Source organism: Ovis aries, chromosome 14, assembly GCF_016772045.2.
Source record: "Ovis aries strain OAR_USU_Benz2616 breed Rambouillet chromosome 14, ARS-UI_Ramb_v3.0, whole genome shotgun sequence".
Classification (NCBI taxonomy): Eukaryota; Metazoa; Chordata; class Mammalia; order Artiodactyla; family Bovidae; genus Ovis; species Ovis aries.
In genome coordinates, this window is record NC_056067.1 from 34,749,363 (window position 1) to 34,772,264 (window position 22,902).

Sequence of the window (22,902 nt, forward strand, 5' to 3'; positions counted from 1 at the left end):
TGAATATCATCATGTGCATATTGGCCATCTGTGCTGCTTTGGAGGAATGACTTAAGTCTTCTGCCCATTTTTGGGTTGGATTGTTTAATTTTTCATTGTTGAGTTGTATGAACTCTCTATATATTTTGGAGATGAAGCCCTTGTCAGTTGCATTATTTGCAAATATTTTTTCCATTCCATATGTTGTCTTAGATTTTTTTTGATTTTCTTTTCTATGCAAAAGCTTGTAAGTTTGATAAGGTCCCATTTGTTTAATTTTGTTTCTACTTCGTTTGCTTTGGGACACTTGACTTAAAACATTGGTACGATTTATGACAATGTTTTGTCTATGTTTTCTAGGAGTTATATGGTGTCTTGTTCTGTTTAAGTCTTTCAGTCATTTGTGTGTTTTTTTGCATATGGTGAGAGGGTGTGTTCTAATTTCATTGATTTACATGCAGCTGTTCAACTTCCCCAGCACCACTTGCTATAAAGACTTTTTCTCATTGCATATTCTTGCCTCCTTTGTCAAAGATTAATTGACTGTAGGTGTGGGCTTATTTCTGAGCTGTCTCCTCTGTTCCATTGATCCATGTGTCTGCTTTTGTGCCAGTTCTGATTATTGTAGCTTATAGTCTGTCTGAAGTCTAGGAGGGTTATGCCTCCTGCTTTGTTTTTCTTTAGGACTGCTTTGGCAATTCTGGGTCTTTTATGGTTCCATATGAATATTAGGATTCTGTGTCCTAGTTCTGTGAAAAATGTCATCAGTAATTTGATAGGGATCACATTAAAACTGTAGATTGCTTTGGGTGGTATGGAGATTTTGACACCATTACTTTTTCCAATCCAGGAGCAGGGGATATGTATTTCTTTGAATTATCTTCAGTTTTCTTTATTAATGTTTTATAGTTCTTATCATATTTAAGTCTTTCACTTCCTTGGTGAAGTTTATTCATAAGTGTGTTGTTTTTTGGGGTTATGATTCTAAGAGGTATTGATTTTTGTACATACCCTTTCTGATGTTTCATTGTTAGTGTAAAGAAATAACAGCCAATTTCTCTATGTTATCTTGTATCCTGCTACCTTGCTGAATTCATTTATCAGTTCTAGTAGCTTTTGTGTGGAGTCTTTAAGGTTTTCTATATATAGTATTATTTCATCTGCATATAATGATAATTTTACCTCTTCCTTCCAATTTGGATACCTTTTATTTTTCTTGTCTGGTTACTGTGGCTGGGACTTGCAATGCTGTGTTGAATAGAAGAGGTGAAAGTGGGCATTGTTGTCTTATTCCAGGTTTTCATGGGAAGGCTTTTAGCTTTTCACCATTGAGTATTATATTGGCTGTGGGTTTGTCATAAATAGCTTTTATTATCTCAAGGTAATTATATATAGGGTGCTTTTCTTTTTTTGGCCACACCTCATGGCATGAGGCACTTCCCTGACCAGGGATCGAAGCTGTTGTCCCCCTGCATTGGAAGCATGGAATCTTAGCCACCGGACCACTAAGGAAGTCCAGAGGGTTTTAAGCAGAATTTGAACTTAACCGGTTTTCAGTGAAAAGTAACAGAAGACTAGATGTGTGAAGCCTTTGGCTGGTTGGTAGTGTTCATGCAGTGAGATCTCCCAGGAAAATTGGCATCATCTGGGACTATGAACCAGGCAGTCAGCAACTTGGATTGACTGTTAGTGGCCTGAGGCTGTCAGGGCATTTGGTCTCTATCCCATGCATGGGCTAACCCCTGCTGCCACCAGGGAGCAGAGTGCCTGCTGCCGGAGTTGTTTCAGTCGGCAGGCAGCTTTTTAAAAATTTTTTAATAATTGGTTTACAGTGTTGTGTTTCTGCTGTACAGTGAAGTGAATCAGCTATATGTATACATATCCCCTCCCTCTGGGACCTCCCCCCACCTCACCTCCATTCCAGCCATCTAGGTTATCACAGAGCACCGAGCTGAGCTTCTTGTGTTTTATAGTAGCTTCCCACTAGCTAGCTATTTATATAAAATTTTTTAATTATAGAGAATTCCCTGGTGGTCCAGTAGTTGGGACTCCATGTTTCCACTACAAGGAGCCCAAGTTCGATCCCTGGTTGGAATACTAAGATATTGCAAGCCATGTGGCATGTCCCCCCACCCCAAATAAATTTTTTTAATATAATAGAAAATCTTTTAATAGAACAGCAAGCAGTTTACCTGCTTTTTCAACTTAGCTTTTCTATTACTGTGTGTGTTCAAATTGTTTACAAGCAGATTGGTTTTGCTTGGGGAGGGGGCAAGAAAAATGACATTCTGATGCAGATAAGGCTGAAGGGGATTCCCTACCTACCTCCCTACCCCTCCTCACCATTGGCATATCCCCATGATACATCCTGTGTGACTCCATTAAATGTAAAACCTCCCAGTGCTCCACACCAGAGAGCTTTTGACAGGAACCTTGTGGCACTTCTGGGAGCTGCATCCTGGCCTTTCATCCTGTACTGCTGGAACAGGCGGGGCTTATTCCTCATTATGAGCTTTTAGCATTTCTTGAGTGCCTACAGGGTGTCATGCTGTCTAGAACACACAGACGATCTTGAACAAATTGAAGACTTCTCTCCTTGAGTCACTCGCTTGAGGGAGCTGAGTCCCATGTGTTCACTAGGCCTCTGATGGCAGTCAGGTTTGTTTTGTCACTGCCACCCTGACAATAAGCAGTTACGGAGATGTGTGGCTAGCCTAGCACCCCTGTCCTAATCTCCAGCTGGTCCTGGTTTCCTCCTCCACAGCCCTCTGCTTGTTCCCATAGCACTCACTAGACTAGGGCTGATGCTACCAGTGTGGCTGTTGGTCTTGAGAATCCCGCCACCTAGGAGCAGCTTGAAGCCTTTGGCATTTAGTCCCTCTTGTATTTCTCATTCGAATCATTCTGAACAGAAAAATCTCAGGGAGGGAGGTTTTCTGTACTTCTGTTCTGGAGTCTTAAGTTTGTCCCAGTAAGACTTGGCAACTGTGAGTGTTCACTGAGTTCCAGATACTATTGTAAGCACTTCTCTTAATAAATATTTAATCTTGACACTCCGAGGTAAGTTTAAAGTTCCAGCTTAGAAAACAGGAACTGGAAGCCCTAAACAGAAAGATGAGGTGATTTACTCAGTGTCAGACAGCTGTTAAGCAGAGTCAGGACTTGAATTCAGGCAACGTACCTTCAGAACTTTCATTCCTGACCACTTGGCCATACTGTGTGTGAGCTCATGCCTTAGAAGCAGTTGATAGCTTCTGTGGTCTTCCAAGAGTCTTAACTTGAACTCCCTCCTTTCAGATTGGGAGGCAGCAGAGCAGGACTTCCTCTTGCCTCTATTGGCAGGAACTTAGCTCCCTCTCCAACTGAGTCCATCCCTGTGGCCCCTGGGCTGCCACACCTGGGCCTGTTGCTTTAAGGGAGGTGGCTTCCTGCAGTTTTTTACGATTCAATCTCTACTTTCCACTTTGTCCTAGTCGTTGGTGGTCCTCAGCAAAGGGAGATGAGATTTGGGCAGGGGGAGATGCTGCTGATGGTCAGATGACTGAAAAATGCTCTCACTGTCTCCAGGCCTCAAGGTGAGGAGGGGTAGCAGGAGGTGGGAAGAAACCAAGGGACTGCCCAGTGTCTCACTTCTCAGGTTTTTTCACCCCGCCTGGCTGAGTTACGGGCAAGGCAGAGGGTTGTTTCTCTTCTCATAGAGTTTAATTAGATTGTAATGGAAGAAAAAGGTTAAATCCCCTCCTGTGAACTCTCCAGAATCTAGGTCCCTGGTCTTCTATAGGGCATCATGCATCCCATGACCTGATGGCCACCTAGTCTTGCAGAGAGAGTAGCTTTCCTCTCTGCTAGTGGTTCCCCTTGCCCAAGCTCTCTCCAGCTCAGGGAGAAGGCAGACATGGGAGGACCCCTACGTCCATTGCCTTTGCTCACGAGTCACTCCACCCCTCCCTGTAGTGGCACCTTCTGGCCCTGACCCAGCTTGAACCTAATGAAAGCTAAGGACCTCTGCCGCAGAGAAGGGCATCTGGGCCCATCTGGTGTTTTTCCCACCCTTTCAACAGTTTGTGTCTCTCCGACGCGGTGAGGGACTCCAGGTTAGGAGCAACAAATAGGGTCCTCAAGGTTAGGAGGAATCCGATGCTCTGTTCTGAACAGATGCCCTGTGTATCCTACCTGCAGTCCACCTCCCTCGCTGGGCTTTGGAGGGCACTGGCCAAGGTGGGCCACAGATTCCCCGAGCGGGCAGCGCCCCCTGGTGCTCTCAGAAGGGACTGTAGCAGGGTGGAAGTTAGGGGGCTAGGAACCGAAAGAAGCACGCGACGTGCGAGACCCTCCCGGGCACACTTCTCCCTTCCCTCCTCAGATCTACCCTTACAGAGTAGCGACGGCGCAGGCGGGCAGCTGGCATCTGCCCACCTCCTTCGTACCCGCCTGACATCTCCTGGCCCGCGGAGGCCGGGCGGGGAGGAGCCGGGCCGGGGGCAGGAAGCGGTGCGTACCTTCCGCTGCAGGAGGAGCAGGTGGCTGCTATGCTGCCGGGGCCCCAGGCTTCCTGTGCTCGCCCGCCGCCGCTACCGTTTCTCGCCTGAGCTCCTTGGGCCAGCTCCGGCCGCCGGGCCGGCCGCATGGCCCAGACCCCCGACGGCATATCCTGCGAGTTGCGAGGTAAGCACCGGTCCTTCTCTCCTACTTGGCTGGGAGGAAGCCGTGCGGCCCCGGAACGAATGGCCCACCCAGAGTACGGGGGCACCCGGCAAGTGGTTCCCTCTGGTCCTCAGGAGGGCTTGGCGGCCCAGATCCACTCCACTCCTTCCTCACTGGCCCCGTAGATGAGCCCAGGCCTCCTAGCCCCATACAGACCACAGACCGTGGGCACGAATTGACCTCCATGGCAGGACCCGTCTCCTAGCAGGCTGCCCTTCCACAGGCGAGATCACCAAGTTCCTGTGGCCCAAGGAGGCAGAACTGCTGCTGAAAACCTGGCTGCCAGAGCGGGAGGGTGCGGAGCAAGGTCATGTCCTGGTATGGCTGGGGCAGAGCCTGCCTGGGAGGGCCACTGGGACCCAAGCAGAAGGAGCCTCTTGCCCTGCCCAAGGTGTGAGACACTCTCTCCCCTCAGGTACTGCTCCGATGGAGAGCCTACCTGCTCCACACCTGCCTCCCTCTGAGGGTGAGTCCCAACGGCCCAGCCACTGCCCCCCTGCCCTCCAGCAGCTTTCCTGATGAGGGCTGCATCTGTAACGTTGTCCATCTTGTCCTTGTGGACTCTGCCCTCCCAACAGCACTAGGCTGCCGACATCAGGCAGAACTGGAGTCTAGGCAGGTCTGGCTCTGAGATCCAGGCTGCACAAAGGACTGGGCTCCCAAGAGGGTGGGGCTCGCGCTTTGGTCCGAGCTCACCCAGGCACTCCATAGGTGGACTGCACATTCAGCTACCTGGAGGTCCAGGCCATGGTGCTGCAGGAGACACCCCCTCAGGTGAGACCCCTAGTACTCCACCAGGGCCTGCAGTCTGGTCTTGTCCTCTGTTCCCCACCCCCAGCCCCACATGGAGCCCATCCCTCATCCCACCCCCAGATCACCTTTGAGCTGGAGTCCCTGCCTGAACTGGTCCTGGAGTTTACTGGTGTGGCTGCTCTGGAACAGCTGGCCCAGCACATTGCTGCTGCCATCAGGAAGGTCTTCCCTCGCTCAACCCTTGGGTGAGGCCCATCAGCTGACAGGGCTGGCAGGGAAGGGGGCCAGCGAGGGGTGCCCTGGATGTCGCTGTGGGGGGCCTCACTCCCAGGCCTAGAACTTCCTTGCCTCCCTTCTCCTTCATCCCCCTCCTCAGGAAACTCTTCCGGAGGCCCACACCCCCCTCCATGCTGGCTCGACTGGAGAAAAGCAGCTCCTCAGAAGCCACCTCACCCAGCAGCCCCTGTGGTAAGGGCCAAGGTGGGGGCCACTCAGGGCTTCCAGCTGACCCCCCTCTTGCATGACCCCTGGATTTGAAGGGCTCAACAAACTGAACAGAGGTACTCAGCCACTACCTAGCCTGGGGCTGATCATTCTCCATCTCTGACCTTTTGTCTCTCTCTTGCCCCATTTCCTGCCCCATCATGCCTTTGGCGCCAACCCAGGGGGCTTCTCGGAGACATACGAGGCCCTGTGTGACTACAATGGCTTCCCTTTCCGAGAGGAGATTCAGTGGGTGAGAGCAGGGCCCTCTCTGGGGGCTCTGGAGACATCTAATTCCCCTGGTGCTTTGAGAAGTCCCCCCTACCTCTTGTGGTCCCAAGCAAGTTGGAGGTATTTTCTTCCCACCCAGGATGTGGACACCATCTACCATCGTCAGGGCTGCCGCCATTTCAGCCTAGGAGACTTCAGTCATCTGGGAAGTCGGTGAGTGTCCCTCCAGGGCTGTGAGGAGAGGAAGACTGCATGAGCCACATTCCTGGCCTTAGCTTCTCCATGGAGAGAGGGGATACTGGACTTAGGATCTGGCTGGGGGATCCTGAGCTCTGCTCCTGCCCCTTCTTCCGCCCAGGGACCTGGCCTTGAGTGTGGCTGCCCTGTCCTACAATCTCTGGTTCCGGTGCCTCTCCTGCGTGGACATGAAGCTGGTGAGAAGCACAGGGGAGGATGGGGAGGGTGGGTCAGTGGGCAGCCTGCTGAGCTCTCTCTCCCACTCTGGTTCTCAGAGCCTTGAGGTCTCAGAACAGATTCTGCACATGATGAATCAGTCATCCCACCTGGAGGAGCTGGTGCTGGAGACCTGTGGCCTGAGAGGGTAGGGGGGACAGGGCTTGGGTTGGAGAGACTAGTGGCCTGGGGAAGAGCGGGGAATCCAGGCTCAAAGCTTCATACCTGGGGGTGTGGTCTGGTCCCCAGAGACTTTGTCCGGCGACTGGCCCAGGCATTGGCGGGACACACCAGCTCGGGACTGCGGGAGCTCAGCCTGGCTGGGAACCTACTGGATGACCGAGGTACACCTGAGCCTAGGGAAGCCCTGGGGGCTGGTGCTGGAGGTGGTGAGACCCACACAGCTACTACCCCCATCCCGCAGGTGTGGCTGCCCTTAGCAGACACCTAGAGAAGCATCCTGGAGCCCTGAGGAGACTCAGCCTAGCACAGACTGGGTTGACGCCACGAGGTAGGCAGGCCTGAGGATGGTGTGGGGTGGTGGAGCTTGGAGGTGGGGGTCTCCTGATGGTGAGCCCCCCTCCTCCATCACCAGGAATGAGGGCTCTAGGCCGGGCACTGGCTTCCAATTCAGCCTTTGACTCTACCCTGACCCACTTGGACCTTTCCGGGAACCCCGGGGCACTGGGGGCTTCAGAGGACCGTGGGGTGAGTGGCTGTCTTTAGGAAGGTGATTGGGGACGCCGCCGCAGGCAGTGGGGTGTCGGGAAGCTCTTGCTGGAGTGATCCCTGACTCCTTCCCATCTCCATCCTCCCGCCAGGGCCTCTATAGTTTCCTGAGCCGTCCTAACGTTCTGACGTTCCTGAACCTCGCAGGCACCGACACCGCCCTGGACACTGTGAGTGGGGGGTGATCTGTAGGGCTGGGCGGGCCTGTATCCCAAGGGGCGACTGGAGGCGGGGCGCTCAGTCCTCCGGCCAGTGTAGCCCACACCCTCCTCTCGCAGCTCTTCGCGGCGCTGTCCCGCGGCGGCTGCTCCAGCCTGGCTCACCTAGACGCCTCGAGGAACGTCTTCTCCCGCACGTAAGGGGGCGGGGCGGGAGGGCGGGACTCTGCCAGACCCCGCCTCCCCGCGCCAGGACGCCCACTCCGCCCACTCCCCACCCCAGGAAGTCCAGGGCTGCGCCCGATGCCCTGCAACTCTTCCTCAGCCGCGCCGGGACGCTTCGGCACCTGGGCCTGGCGGGCTGCAAACTGCCACCCGACGCACTCAGGTCAGTGTCCCATGCCCTCGCCTGTCGGCCAACACGCAGGCTTCGTCTCGGCACCTCACCCCGCTCTTATCGCACCCTTGACCTCCGGGGCATCCTTCGTTCTTGCTGTTCGCGCTCTGCTCTGAGGACCCTTCTCCCAGCTTCCGCTACCCCCTGTGACACCCTCTCCCAGGGCGCTTCTGGAAGGCCTGGCGCTCAACACGCACCTGAATGACCTACACCTGGACCTCAGCGCGTGTGAGGTGAGCAGCCCGTCCGGAGCCGCGGGACTGGCCCTTGGGGCTGGGGGCTGCGAGCGGGAGCGCTGGACCGTTGGGCTCCTGATCCTCCCCACCTGTGGCCTGTTGGCCTGAGCACGCTCCACTTCCCACCTTCAGCTGCGCTCGGCGGGTGCTCAAGTGATACAAGACTTGGTGTGTGATGCTGGCGCAGTGAGCTCCCTGGATCTGGCAGATAATGGTGAGGCCGCCCAGAAACCCATCCTCCCACCACCCACCAAATTCCCACCCCCCGCAGCCTTGCCTTGTGTGTGACCCGAGCCACTCCCCCAGGCTTTGGCTCAGACATGGTGACTCTGGTGCTGGCCATTGGGAGGAGCCGGTCCCTGCGACATGTGGCGCTTGGAAGGAACTTCAACGTCCGGTGCAAGTGAGCCCCCATCCGCCTCCTGGGCCTCCCGGCTGCACCCCACCACCCGGGTCTTTTCCCAACTGCTGCCTCCTCCCACAGGGAGACCCTGGACGACGTCCTGCACCGGATTGTTCAGCTCATGCAGGATGACGACTGTGTGAGTTCATGGGACCACGCGGGATCCTCAGGCAGTGGACCCTGAGACCCGTCCTCCTTGCTGGCCCCTGACTCCAACTGCAAATGGCTTTCTCTTAACCCTAGCCCCTGCAGTCTCTGTCTGTGGCTGAGTCACGGTTGAAGCTGGGCGCTGGCGTCCTGCTCCGGGCCCTGGGCACCAATCCTAACCTGACAGCCCTGGATATTAGTGGCAACGCCATGGGGGACACGGGTGCCAAGATGCTGGCCAAGGCGCTTCGGGTTAACACGAGGCTCAGGTGGGCGGGGTCACAGGGATGGGACCAACAGGGGAAGAGGGCATATATGGAGGGGCTTATTGGGGTAGGGCTGAATGAAGCAGAGCAGGTAGAGCTCAGGGGTGCTAATGGAAAGGCCAGAGGGGTTGGGAGCTCCTTGCAGAGCTCCGTCCCCGACTAAAGCCCCGCCTGGCCCAGGTCTGTGGTCTGGGACCGAAACCACACATCTGCTCTGGGCCTTCTGGACGTGGCACAGGCCCTGGAACAGAACCGCAGCCTGAAGGCCATGCCTCTGCCACTGAACGATGTAGCCCAGGCTCAGCGCAGCCGTCCTGAACTGACAGCACGGGCCGTGCATCAGGTGGGGGTCCCCCCTCTTCCCCTGCCTTGCCCTGTGCCTTGTCCTGCCCTGCCACTTCTCAGCCTCTCTTGTGCCCAGATCCAAGCCTGTCTTCTGAGGAATAATCGCACAGACCACACCTCTGCTGACTGCACCTCCTGCCCGAAGCCCCTGGGTCTGGGGTCAGACCCCTCCGAACAGGTCAGAGTTCCCCTACTCAGCCTTGAGCACCAACAGACTGTAGAGAATGGGGAGGGTTGTGGCTGCCGAGAGACTCCATGAGGACTCCAGAGACTCCTGCTGTCCCAGACAAGTCCTTCTCCTTGATCTGCAGTGGAACTGATAGCTCTTGAAATAGCTCCCCCGGATAACGCTGCTAGCTGCCTTTTGAAAGCATTTTTTTTTTTTTTCAATTTAAAAAAACGGCGTGGGGAGGCTACTGTACACAGCTGATTTGCGAGATCTTATTTCTCTAACTAAGGAATGAACCTAGGCCCCTGCAGTGAAAGCATGGAGTCTTAACCATTGGACCACAGGAAATTCCCTTAAGTCATTTAAATAGGTTCCTAGTTAAAGACAGGAGGTATTTTAAATCCTCAATCAGTTCTCCCCATCCCCAACAGTAGCCCCACCTGTGAATTCCCATTCACAGGGCCTTCCCTCTCTGTTGTGGCCCAACCCAATGACCCTTCTTCTGACTTCATCTCCCTCCACTATTTGGTGAAATGTTCCCCATCCACCTGTTCCTAAATCCCACTTCGCTCCCAAGCTCCAGAGCCCAGGCATTTTGACAACTTCAGAGCTTCACATTCTACAAGTGATCTCGTCATTTTCCACAAAACTCTTCTACCCTGGAGCCCAGTCTCACTGGCACCCACACCCACCAAGTGCTGTGGACAGAGCTTCAGTCCAGGTCTCTCTTGGCCACACTGCAGCCCCCACAGGCCTCCTTGGTTCTGCATCTTGACCCATTCTCAAACACCGCTCCTTACTCCCACCCAGCTATCCTTTGCTTCCCCCCTTGTCTCTCCTCCATAGCTCTTCACTCGCATTTCTCTCCATCCCTCAATCTGTCCTCTAGGTCGATGATGAACAGATTGAGCTCACTGACATGACTAGCCACTCTTTTCCTTCCTATTCTGGACGTTTAGGAAGTATATATAAAGTCTCTGCAATGAACCAAAGGAGACATTGCTCTCCCTTCTTGAACAGATAAGGTTCCCAAGTGACTGTCCCGATGATGTCAGCTTCAGGACCTCACCCACCCTGCGGAGACCTTGGGAAGGGGGCAGTCAGGATCTGGGGGCAGGGAGGGGACCAGGCTACAGTTGAGTCCTCTTGCCCCCCAGGAAGTGAATGAACTGTGTCAGTCGGTGCAGGAGCACGTGGAGTTGCTGGGCTGTGGGGCTGGACCCCAGGGTGAAGCTGCTGTGCACCAGGCTGAGGATGCCATCCAAAATGCCAACTTCTCTCTCAGCGTGAGCACTCCCTCCAATTACGAGGATGCCTCCCTCTTAGTTAGGGGTCATCTTGCAACTCCTTTTCTCCCTTGGCCTCCAGATTCTCCCCATTCTTTATGAGGCTGGAAGTTCCCCAAGCCACCAATGGCAGCTGCGGCAGAAGCTGGAGGGCCTGCTGGGACAGGTGGGAGAGGTGTGCCGCCGGGACATTCAGGTGAGATAGTGCCCTGGCCCCAGCTGCCCCCCACCATATGCAGCCTTGACCCCCATCCAGAGGTGTGACTGTGGTATCCCGAGTCTGTGTGTTCTTTGGGGGTTTGGAGCCCCAAGCCAGTGAGGCTAGGCCTGGGCCACATGCTCACTGTACTCTGACCTTCGACCAGGACTTCACTCAGGCCACACTGGACACAACAAGGAGTCTCTGCCCACAGACATTGCAGGGTCCCAGGTGGAGGGAGCAGCTAGAGGGGGTCCTTGGGGGCTCAAGGGGTCTCCCAGAGCTGCTCCCAGAGCATCTGCTGCAAGATGCCTTCACTCGGCTCAGGTAGGCTGGATTGGGCTGGGCAGGACCAGGGTAGACTGGATAAAGACAGCACACTAACCCCTGTTCTCTGTTGCCATCAGGGACATGCGCCTGTCAGTCACAGGGACCTTGGCAGAGAGCATTGTGGCTCAGGCTGTGGCAGGTCTGAGTGCAGCCCGGGATCGGCTGGTGAGGAGGAACTGGGGGCTTACACACAGACACACACACCTGGTCACTGCCTTGCAGAGGGTCTGTAATGTCTTGAGCAGGGATTATGTGCTTGCACACACACATGGCCACTGCCTTGCAGAGGGTCTGTAATGTCTTTTGGGGTCATGTAGCCCAGTATTTGGGGCTTCTCTTAGCACTGATAGAACTATGGCTGAGGCCCTGCCTCCCCATCTTTGGGGTGCCTGGTATTGCAGGTGGAGAGTCTGGCTCAACAGGCAACAGAGGCAATGCCCCCTGTCATACTGACACTAGACGGAGATGAGTCCAGCCCCCTTGGGCCTGGGGAATTGGAAGGTCTTTTCTTCCCTGAGGAGAAAGAAAAAGAGGATGAAGAGGAGCAGAAGGTAGGTGGTCACAGAACTCTGGGCCTAGAACCCTAGATCTTCCCATTTTGTTCTGGGGTATGGACCCCAGGCTGAGTTTGTGCCCTCCTCACCAGGATGAAAGTCCTCCACAGAAATGGGTTGAATCCCTCCACTGTCTTCACCTGGACTCCTCCACTCACAGTAAGTCAGGGCCCCAGGGGAAGAGTTACTCAGGTTGGACTAAAGTTCCATTAGATAGACCTGGCCACCTTGACACAATATATTCATCTCTGCCCTGGGAACTCCCTGACCGTTGAGTGGGCCAGGCCAAGACTCCGTGCAACTATAAAGTTGGGGTCAGTTAGCACAGGGTGGGACCTGAGACCAGGGCCGGGACACAGTCTTCTCTCGGTTTGTTCCCTACTCTACCGCCCCCTCCCTTCCCAACCCGCGGGATGCGCATGCCTGGCGGCGTCGCGGGGCCGCGCGCCGCTCGGGGCCGCGCTCAGCACCACGGACAGCGGCAGCGGGGGAGGGGCGGGCAGGGGGGCGGGCGGCGTAGCCCAGCCCCTCCCCACGCCCTGGGCGGGTCCCCCGCCACCCTAACGCCGCTGCTGCCGCTGCCGCCACCTCCCCGGGCTTGGCGCTCGGTGCTCTTCTGGTGCGCTCTGCTCAGGTGCTGCTGAGGAGCTAGAGCCGGAGCCCGAGCTGGCGGCTCCGGGGGAAGATGCAGAGCCGCAGGCGGGGCCATCCGCTCGTGGCTCTCCGAGCCCCGCCGCCCCAGGGCCCCCGGCCGGCCCGTTGCCTCGCATGGACCTGCCGCCCTCCGGGCAGCCCCTGCGCCATCCGACCCGGACCCGACCACGGCCGCGGCGCCAGCACCACCACCGCCCGCCGCCGGGGGGCCCCCAGGTGAGCGCCCTCCCCCCACTCCAGAGCTCGTGGAATTGGGGGTCTCAAGCGGCCGGTTCGCTCTTACGGGTGATGGCCGGCAGGGAGGTGGGTGGTGGGGTCACGCAGCCGAGTTCTGGCGTCTTCCTGGCCACCCCCTTCCTCAGGCCACGTTCATGCGGGGTCACGAGTGTGTGGATTTCGTTTGGGGAGCGCCTGGGTTAGGACTCTGCCTCGGGTTGGCTGCTGCACGGGTAGATGTGTGAGGGGCTGTCTGTCTTACCCTCCTTCCCCCAGGGTTACTGAAAGATGCTGCCCCCTCCTTCCGTGGGGACAGTTCTGCGTCTACCGCACGTCCAGCACGGGTGTATGTGTGGGCTGGGTACTGGCGCGGGTCGTGGGCACAGGGCCGGAGGTGGGGAGGAGCCCGCTTGAGGCCCCCCAGAGGGTCTGACGCAGCAGCAGGCGCCGCTGAGCCGGCAGCAGGCCGAGTGGGGTGGGGGTGGAGGGTACTGCAGGGACTGTTTGGAGCAGAGAGGGTGGCAAGTGAGAACGTGCGACCCAGGGGACACCTGGGTTCTAGTCTGCTGGTGACCAGGTAGTTTGGGATACTCAGTGGGACGAGAATGGGTGTGAGCTGTGTATGTCCAGGGCCAAGTACAGGTGGGGGGGAGTACGTGAAACCAGCATCTCTGCCTGGCCGCTGGACGGGTGGGGGGGGAGCTCGTAACAGCAGCTCCAAAGGGTCACTGCAGCTCCCAGGTCCTGGAGTTGCCCAGAGCCTGCCGCTGGACAAGGAAGGTGGGAAGAAGTCATGATTGAACTCAGCCCTTTAACCCTGTGGTGTCTCTCAGGTGCCCCCAGCCCTGCCGCAGGAAGGGAATGGGCTCAGTGCCCGCGTGGATGAGGGCGTGGAGGAATTCTTCTCCAAAAGGCTGATCCACCAGGATCGCCTGTGAGTAAGGGGCAGTTGCAAGGGTGGGGGAGAGGGTGGGCTGCTCCATGGGCTTTCCCACTCACTGCTGGCTGTTCCCACAGCTGGGCCCCCGAGGAGGACCCGGCAGCTGAGGGGGGTACCACCCCTGTCCCCCGTACACTTCGCAAGAAGCTGGGCACCCTCTTTGCCTTCAAGAAGCCTCGTTCAACACGTGGGTCACGACCTGATCTTGAGACCAGCCCTGGAGCAGCTCCCCGCTCTCGAAAAACCACACTCGGGGACTTGCTTCGGCCACCGGCCCGTCCTGGCCGTGGTGAGGAGCCTGCTGGGGCCGAGGGGGGTACCGGCAGCCCAGACCCAACCCGCAGGAGTCGGCCTCGATACACCCGTGAAAGTAAGGCCTACTCCCTGATACTGCTCCCTGCTGAGGAGGAGGAGACAGTGGGAGCCAGGCCCGACAAGGTGAGGCCTGGTGACCAGGAGCGAGGGCTCCCCTGGAACGGTGGGGGCAGCGGGCTCCCTCACCACTCGGTGTCTCTGTCCCCAGCGGCGGCCCCTGGAGCGGGGAGACACAGAGCTGGCCCCATCCTTTGAGCAGCGAGTACAAGTGATGCTGCAGAGGATCGGCGTGAGCAGAGGCAGCGGGAGTGCCGACGGCAAGAGGAAGCAGGTGAGTTGGAAAGGGGTGCTGTGGGGAACGAGGTGGGTAGCATGTGGCTGGCTTTATGTGGGTGATATATGTGACCAGGAGACTCCTGACAGGTCTGTCAGATTCACCCTTTCTTCCTTCTTGGTTTCCGCTCTGAACCAGGCCATCAGTATCTCCTTGCAGTGGGGACAGTCCCATTCTATGCAGATCTAACAGAAATCTGGGAAACAGCAAACCTTCTAGGGGACTTGACTCCTCATCCTGCCTCAGGGCCCAAAGGGGCCTCAGCCCTGGTCACTGCCTTCATCTCACTGCTGTCAACCCCAGTTGCATCTCAGGACCTTCATATAGGCTCTGTTGTCTGGAACTCCTCTGCCCCACTTCCAGCCTCTCACCGCCTCTCACCACCATCCAAGGGCTACACAAGGTCCCTCCCTCTTCCTCCATCTCTGTTTCCCTATGGGCCTTCCTTGACTCTTCCATGCCCCCTGCTAATGCCACTCTCTGATCACAGTTGCTAGTAAGAATCACCACCCTATGGACTATCTCTATAATAACTTTGCAGGAAAATTTTAAAAAACACACGTGAAGTGAGACTCAGCTTGAATTTAGAAACACTGAGTTACAGAAAGTGAGTCACAGAGCTGAGAGGTCACTTTGTGTATTTGTGCCCGCATGTGCTTCTATGTGTTAACTGTCCGCCACCACAGACTGAGCTCCAAGACCAGGACTGGGTCTGCCATGTTCTTGCTCAACCCATGGTGGCTGTTAGTGGCAGTTACAACAACAATAATAAATAAAGAAAACAAGGCTAGCGTGAGGGTGGGACAGGACTAAGCTTGACTTCCCTCTTTCCCACAGAGCAAAGATGGAGAAATCAAGAAGGCTGGCTCGGATGGTAAGTGGGACCCTGGGCTGGTGCATACATTTTGGGAGAGGAAGAGACAGTCCACAAGGGATTTTCTCTCCTGGGGGAAGGAGGAGTAGAAGCCACATTTTTTCTTCCCCTCACCAAGGTCTGGTGCCTAAGCCCCCAACCCTGCCTTTGCAGGTGACATTATGGACAGTTCCACAGAGGCTCCTCCCATCTCGATCAAGTCCCGCACCCACTCTGTGTCTGCTGGTGAGTGACAGCCACAGTGCTGGGGAGCATGTGGGACAGACAAGCTGCAGGGGATCGGACCATTGCCTGACCCAGGTCTTGGCTGACACCCTCTCCCTACAGACCCTTCATGCAGACCTGGACCAGGGGGCCAAGGGCCTGAGTCTGCCACCTGGAAGACACTGGGGCAACAGTTGAATGCAGAGCTCAGGGGCCGTGGTTGGGGCCAACAGGATGGTCCAGGTCCCCCGTCCCCATGTCCCAGCCCAAGCCCCCGAAGATCCAGCCCCTCCCCAGACAGCCTGGGCCTTCCAGAGGATCCCTGCTTAGGCTCCAGGAACGAAGGTAAGCAAATACCCCAGCTTCCACTTGATACTGGGCTAGGGACTGGAGGAGTCCCCTCTGGGAACTGAGACCCTGAAGGTGGGAGGCAAGGGCTGGAACAAGGGTGGCTGTCGGGCCCACACCCTGACCCCCTGGCCTCCCCCAGATGGCCGGCTGAGGCCGCAGCCCCGCTTGGCAGGGCGACGAGCAGTGTCTGTGCATGAGGACCAGCTCCAGGCCCCTGCTGGTGAGGGGGGACGCCTCCCTGTGGGCTGGAGTACAGAAGGAGATGGGGAAGAGTGGGCTCCCTTCGTGGCTCTGGTCCTTAAAGGGCCACCAGTGTCCTGAGGGGTTGAAAAATTGGAGCCAGAAGGCTAGGAGCCACCACTGCCAGGGATGGGAGGGTGAGGGGAAGGCGGAGGCTCCAAAGGCAAGTAAGTGTTGGGAGGGGGGGTGGTGAGGACAGGCGGCCAGCCCTTAGCATCCCTCCCCAGGTCTGTCTGTATCCCACAGAACGGCCCCTGCGGCTACAGCGCTCCCCTGTCCTCAAGCGCAGGCCAAAGCTTGAGGCGCCTCCATCTCCAAGCATAGGTAAGGGGGGCCAGGGCCAGCTGGGAGGGAGGCAGGACTGCTTGGTTCAGTCCTAACCCTTCCTCTCCCTCTCTTTCTGTGCAGGATCTGGCCTTGAAGCCGAGCCTCTACCCACCCAGTCTACAGAGCCCTGCAGCCCACCCTCCCCAACCACAAACCAAAGAGGCGGCGGCCCCAACCCCTGACCTCTTCCTTTCTGCCGCATGAGATTATTTTATTAAAAAACTCGAAGGAAGCTAGTGTGGAGCTCTGTTTATCCGCCCCCAGGCCTGGACCTGTGCACACATCCTCCCACGAGTCCTCACATCTGGGTCAGTTCAGAGTCCGGTTGTGGCTCCATCAAAAAGTGCAAGGCCCAGGCCACGAGCTGGGGAGGGAGCCTGAGAAGAGAACCAAGGTTTTAGGTTAGGGGGATGGGGACAGGCAACTAAGACAGCAGGGGCAGCCCCAGGCACTCACCTGGCAGCCTGGACCTGGGCACACAGGGAGGGGCAAGGTGGCTTGTACGCATACTGGAAGGCAGAACCATCACGATGCCTCTCTGGGGGGTCCTGAAGGGGACATGATGTCTGGAAAGGGGCCAAAAAGGCCTCTAACCTCATCCAAGGCTGCCCCAGCCCCCAGCCCAGCTCTACCCAAGGTCCACCCCCTTCTACTCTCCAGCTGTGGGGGCTGTGCTCACCCAGACACAGCTGGACTCCAGGGCTCCCTTGGCGGTTCTTGTCCTTGGAGAATGCTGCCAGGTCTTGGGGGGTAACCCAAGCTCTTTGAACTCCAGGCTAGGTTTCTGGGCACTGCTTACATGGGCCTGGTGTATACTGGGGGCATGGCCAAGGCGTGACAGGCTTGGGGTGCAGCTCAAGAGTGGGGCATTGGATACACTGCTGGGGTGTGGGGACACGGTGGGCAGGGAGCCATGGGCTGAGCAGATGGTTGACAGGGGCTGGGAGCTGCCCTTCTGTACTGGGTCTGGAGCAGCCAAGGGCAGAGGAGGGAGAAGGCTGATGCTGGCACTGTTCTCCTTTGACAGCAGGTGGCTGGGTAAGGCAGGGGTTCCTGAGGAGGAGGGGGACTCACTATGGGCACAGTCCCCTCAGCTCAGATCAGCTGAAGGACCTGTGAGCAGAGGCTTGCAGGGACTGTGTTCACCCCCACCCAGCTGGGTACCCTTTCAGAGCCCAGGCACCTAATTGATTGACAGCAGCAAGAATATGGGGCCTAAGCATCACCTTACCTGAGGAACTGGGTGAGGAAGGAGAGGAGGAGATCAGACTCAGCGACAGGTCCTGCAGAGCCAGGTGTGATGGGGATCGCTCAGGGCCTGGGGGTGGGGGAGGCTTATCAGCACTGGGGGCACTGGGCAGGCTTACCTCCCTCTTGACCTCTCCAGTCTTCCTTACCCTGGGCCCTCTGACTTGGGCCCAGAGAGCTCAGGATTTGCTGGTCATTCTCAGGGATGTGCAGCCGTAGGCTGGAGACAGTGTACACAGCTTCTCCCTGTGGGATGAGAACGTTCAGTCTGGGCCCTCGCCCAACTTCCCACGCTGACATTTCCCAAGAGAAGCCCCAGACTGACCGTGGTTCTGCAGCGAGAGGCAGCCCAGGGGGTGATGGGGGCTGCCGTGTCAGGACCTGCCAGCATCAGACAGCTCTCAGCCAGGCACACTAGCGCCTTCTGATGCTCCTGGTCCACCTCTACCTCATTCAGAAGCTGGGACAGTGGAAGACCTAGGGCAGGGGACCAGAGGATGGGCTGAAGCTCAGAGGAGGAGGGGAGGCTTTACTAAGGAAGCAGTGGGGTTGCCAGTTACCTGCATTGGATGAGGTGGACTCTGAAAGGTGCTCCCTAGAGAAACAGAGGGGACAAGTCTGAGGAACAATCCTGAAGCCTACCTGCACAGATCTGTCACCCTTGACTGAACCACACCTGACCCAAGGAGCCAGCCCCACACTCACTCCAAGCAGTCATCGAGCTTTTTCCGCACATCTGGGTCCTCGTTGCTGGAAAAGAGGAGTGGTAGGCAGTCACTGTTCTTTATGAGTCACAGCTTGGTCATGGTGAAGGGGCGTAACTCTGTGAAGCTAGAGCCATGCTGTGAAGGGCCACCCAAGACAGACGGGTCACAGTGAAAACTTCTGACAAAACTTGGTCCACTGGAGGAGAAAATGGCAACCCATTCCAGTATTCTTGCCTGGAGAACCCCATGGACAGTATGAAAAGGCAAAAAGGTATGACACTGGAAGATGAGTGCCCCCTTCCCCCACAAGGTTGGAAGGTGTCCAGTATGCTACTGGGAAAGACCAGAGAGCAATTACTAAAAGCTTCAGAAAGAATAAAGTGATTGGGTCAAAGTGGAAATGATGTTCAGCTGTACCTGGTGATGAAAGTAAAGTCCAGTGCTGTAAAGAAAACTGCACAGGAACCTGGAACGTTATGTCCATGAATCAAGGTGAATTGGATGTGGCCAAGTAGGAGATGGCAAGAGTGACATCAAATCTTAGGTAGGAATCAGTGAACTAAAATGGATGGGAATGGGCGAACTTAATTCAGATGACCATTATATCTACTACTGTGGGCAAGAATCTCTTAGAAGAAATGCAGTAGCCCTCACAGTCAACAAGAGAATCTGAAATGCAGTACTTGAGAGCAATCTCAAAAATGACAGAATGATCTTGGTTCATTTCCAAGGCAAACCATTCAACATCACAGTCACTGATGCCGAAGAAGCTGAAATTGACTGGTTCTATGAAGATCTTCTGGACGTAACACCAAAAAAAGATGTCCTTTGCATCACAGGCGATTGGAATGCAAAAGCAGGGAATCAAGAAATAACCAGAATAACAGGCAAGTTTGGCCTTAGGGTACAAAATGAAGCAGAGCAAAGGTTAACAGTTTTGTCAAGAGAACACACTGATCATGGCAAACATCCTTTTCCAACGACCCAAGAGACAACTCTACACGTGACATCACCAAATGGTCAATACTGAAATCAGATTGTGTTCTTTGCAGCCAAAGATGGAGAAGCTCCATAGAGTTAGCAAGAACAAGACCTGGAGCTGACTATGGTTCAGATCATGAGCTCCATATTACAAAATTCAGGCTTAAATTGAAGAAAGTAGGGAAAACCACTAGGTCATTCAGGTATGACCTAAATCAAATCCCTTATGCTTATACAGGGGAGGTAAAAAGCTCAAGGGATTAGACTTAATAGAGTGCCCAAAGAACTATGGACAAAGGTTGGTAACACTGTATAGGAAGTGGTGACCAAAACTATCCCAAAGAAAAAAAATGCAAGAAGGCAAAGTGGTTGTCTGAGGCCTTACAGATAGCTGAGGAAAGAAGAGAAGCAAAAGGCAAGAGAGAAAGGGAAAGATATACCCAAATGAATGCGGAGTTCCAAAGAACAGCAAGGAGAGGTAAAACAAAAGTCTTCTTAAGTGAGCAATGCAAAGAAACAAAGGAAAACCGAATGGGAAAGACTAGAGGTCTCTTTAAGAAAACTGAAGATTTCAAGGAAACATTTCATCTAAGGATGGGCAGGATAAAGGACAGGAAGAGTAAGAACCTAACAGAAACAAGAGATTAAGAGGGGACGGCCAAGAACACACAGAGAAACCATACAAGAAAGGCCGTAATTCTCCAATAACCATGGTGATGTGGCCACTCACCTAGAAGTGAACATCCTGGAGTATGAAGTCAAGTGGGCCTTAGGAAGCATTACTACAAACAAAACTAGTGGAGATGATGGAATCCTAGCTGAACTATGTAAAATCCTAAATGATGATGCTGTTAAAGTGCTGCATTCAATATGTCAGCAAATTTGGAAAACTCAGCAGTGACCACAGAAGTGGAAAAGGCTAGTTTTCATTTCAGTCCCAAAGAAGGACAATGCCAAAAACGTTCAAATTACTGGACAACTGCACTCATTTCACATGCTAGCAAGGTAATGCTCAGAAATCCTTCAAGTTAGGCTTCAGCAATAGGTGAACCAAGAACTTCCAGATGTACAAGTTGAGTTTCAAAGAGTCAGAGGAACCGGATATCAAACTGCCAACACTGGATTATGGAGAAAGCAGGAGAGTTCCAGAAAAACATTTACTTCTGTTCATTGACTATGCTAAAGCATTTGTGTGGATCACAACAAACTGGAAAATTCTTAAAAAGATGGGAATACCAGACCACCTTACCTATCTCCTAAGAAATCTGTATATAAGTCAAGAAGCAGGAGTTAGAACTGGACATGAACAACTGGTTGGTTCAAAATTGGGAAAAGAGTACAACTGATATGCAGAGTACATCATGTGAAATGCCAGGCTGGATGAATCACAGCTGGAATCAAGTTTGTTGGGAGAAAAATCAATAACCTCAGATACACAGATACCACTCCAATGGCAGAAAGTGAAAAGGAACTAAAGAGCTTGTGATGAGGGTGAAAGGAGGGTGAAAAAGCTGGCTTGAAACTCAACATTCAAAAATCTAAGATCATTAACATCCAGTGCCATCACTTCCTGGCAAATAGAAGGGGAAAAGTGGAAGCAGTGACAGTGTTTATTTTCTTCAGCTCCAAAATCACTGTGGACAGTGACTGCAGCCATGAAATTAAAAGGCACTTGTTCCTTGGAAGGAAAGCTATGATCAATGTAGACAGTGCATTAAAAAGCAAAAACATTACTTGCTGACAAATGTCCATATATTCAAAGCTATGGTTTTTCCAGTAGTCATGTATGGACATGAAAGCTGGACCATAAAGAAGGCTGAGTACTGAAGAACTGATGCTTTGGAATTGTGGTGCTGGAGAAGACTCTCTTGGAATGCAAAGAGATCAAACCAGTCAACCCTAAAGGAAATAAACCCTAAATATCTATTGGAAGGACTGTTGCTGAAGCTGAAGCTCCAATACTTTGGCCACCTGAGGTGAAGAACTGACTCACTGGAAAAGACCCTGATGCTGGGTAAAACTAAAGGCAGGAGAAGGGGATAGCAGAGGATGAGATGATTAAATAGCACCACCAACTCAATGAACATGAATTTGAGCAAACTCCGAGACATAGTGGAGGACAGAGGAGCCTGATGTGCTGGTGTCCATGGGGTCACAGAGTCAGACACGACTTAGCAACTGAACAAAAACAGTAAGCGCTCAATGTTACTAAAGCCCCAAGCCCTCAAACCCACAAGGCCTATGCCAACGCCAGCCTGGCCTGGGTGAAGAGTACAGTTGAACAGTGGAGGCATCACTTACCAAGCTGTCACCTGTTCCCGGGGTTGTTCTGTGGGCAGCAGAGCGAAACGGTCCACCTGGAGGAAGAACTCCGCGGGCTGGAGGAGTGAGTTCAGGGACCGGGTCTCAGGAGTTTTCAGGAAATCAAGCCCAGTAATCCACCCAAGCCAGCTTCACCACTCACCGTGTCTCCCTCGGAGACCTGGACGCGGACCTTGCAGTCCCGCAGCAGCAGTATTCGGCCTTCTGTCCCTCTGAAGCCGAACTCCTTCTCCTCCCTGCGGCAAGCGCGGGCCTCACTGCAGCGCTCGCCAGAACGCAGCCCTGCCCGCCTGGGACCCGCCCACCTCGGGCTCAGGGCTCAAGGCTAGTGCTGTCTCACCCGAGTACAAAGTTCCCAAGCTCCGCGGAGCCTCTCTCACCAGTCTGAGGCGTTCAGGGCCTCCCCCGTCACTAGGCATCGGATACTGTGGGTCCCGTCGGATACAAGCAGCGCGGCCTCCGCTTCGGGTGGGTCAGGGGCACCGGACGGGCTCTGGGCCTTGGCCTCCTGCAGTACCTGAGGGCGGCGACCGGCGTCAAACCCACCGCCTTGGGGCCCCGCCCAGGTCTCTGGGCTCTGAGAAGGGTGTGTGTGGGGGGGAACTCACCTTGAGCAGCTGCCCCGCCCGCGGGCTTGAGAGTGCCTCTGACCCTAGGACCAGCTCTCGGATCCAGGGTCGCAGGACCAGACCCCCAAAACTTGCCATTCTCGCCGCTGGAGCCCGCGGGGAGCCTCAAGCCCGCGTTTTTCCCGTGCGACGCTGCCCCGCCTCGCCGCGAGAGAGGAAACGCCGGACGTTTGGGCGGGACCAGAGGTCGAGGCCCCGCCCAGGAGCGTGCCCGCGCGTGCGCACGAGGGCGTCTTGGTCCGGAACTTGGTTCAATTGGATTCCGTCCCGTTTACGCTTACCCGAGCATCTCTCCAAGCAGCGGCGAGGTGTTCTTCAAGTCTCCTGTGGCGCTGGGCAAGAAGGGGCCAAGAACTGGCTCCGATGGGGAGGGAGAGCTCTGGAACCCGAGGCTGCAGTCAAGCATGGTCACTTCAACGCCTGTGACCTCAAGGAGTTCAGCAAGTATTTGTTGTGACTCCACTTTCTTCATCTACAAAATGCGCAGTCTTGTTGCTGCTGCTTCTGCTAAGTCACTTAAGTCGTGTCCGACTCTGTGCGACCCCACAGACAGCAGCCCACGAGGCTCCCCCGTCCCTGGGATTCTCCAGGCAAGAACACCGGAGTGGGTTGCCATTTCCTTCTCCAGTGCATGAAAGTGAAAAGTGAAAGTGAAGTCGCTCAGTCGTGTCCGACTTTTAGCGACCCCATGGACTGCAGCCCACCAGGCTCGTTCAGTTCAGTCGCTCAGTCGTGTCC

At 55.1% G+C, this 22,902-nt stretch overlaps 2 protein-coding genes across 7 annotated transcripts; one reads left to right on the forward strand and one right to left on the reverse strand.

Annotated features, from left to right (window-relative positions):
- The first annotated feature begins 4,486 nt into the window (after positions 1-4,486).
- On the forward strand, positions 4,487-16,509 carry CARMIL2 (capping protein regulator and myosin 1 linker 2). Of its 5 annotated transcripts, none has more exons than XM_042231813.2 (38): positions 4,487-4,644; positions 4,907-5,001; positions 5,099-5,149; positions 5,395-5,457; positions 5,557-5,681; positions 5,813-5,904; positions 6,102-6,172; positions 6,290-6,363; positions 6,509-6,584; positions 6,663-6,751; positions 6,853-6,947; positions 7,028-7,114; positions 7,199-7,311; positions 7,425-7,502; positions 7,611-7,687; positions 7,774-7,878; positions 8,051-8,120; positions 8,256-8,337; positions 8,430-8,526; positions 8,608-8,665; positions 8,770-8,942; positions 9,120-9,462; positions 10,611-10,739; positions 10,822-10,935; positions 11,105-11,265; positions 11,346-11,433; positions 11,670-11,819; positions 11,915-11,981; positions 12,457-12,692; positions 13,526-13,626; positions 13,710-14,070; positions 14,156-14,278; positions 15,119-15,155; positions 15,309-15,380; positions 15,483-15,704; positions 15,850-15,930; positions 16,178-16,274; positions 16,359-16,509. In XM_042231813.2, exons 1-37 carry the CDS (start codon positions 4,605-4,607, stop codon positions 16,249-16,251), a joined length of 4,170 nt encoding a protein of 1,389 aa, XP_042087747.1. In that variant the 5' UTR covers positions 4,487-4,604; the 3' UTR covers positions 16,252-16,274; positions 16,359-16,509. The 5 variants fall into 5 exon arrangements, with proteins under 5 accessions (XP_042087747.1, XP_042087744.1, XP_027833894.1 ...); XM_042231810.2 differs by having other exon boundaries at positions 16,197-16,274; XM_027978093.3 differs by lacking the exon at positions 15,850-15,930 and having other exon boundaries at positions 9,120-9,282; positions 9,361-9,462; positions 16,197-16,274.
- ACD (ACD shelterin complex subunit and telomerase recruitment factor) lies at positions 16,468-22,336 on the reverse strand. Of its 2 annotated transcripts, none has more exons than XM_004015591.4 (12): positions 22,144-22,336; positions 21,916-22,052; positions 21,678-21,771; positions 21,515-21,591; positions 18,231-18,275; positions 18,086-18,120; positions 17,851-18,002; positions 17,675-17,771; positions 17,509-17,595; positions 16,957-17,330; positions 16,734-16,825; positions 16,468-16,654 (listed from the first exon to the last, which is right to left on the reverse strand). In XM_004015591.4, exons 1-12 carry the CDS (start codon positions 22,240-22,242, stop codon positions 16,576-16,578), a joined length of 1,368 nt encoding a protein of 455 aa, XP_004015640.2. In that variant the 5' UTR covers positions 22,243-22,336; the 3' UTR covers positions 16,468-16,575. The 2 variants fall into 2 exon arrangements, with proteins under 2 accessions (XP_004015640.2, XP_012045355.2); XM_012189965.3 differs by having other exon boundaries at positions 16,734-16,843.
- Between the last annotated feature and the right edge of the window lie 566 nt (positions 22,337-22,902).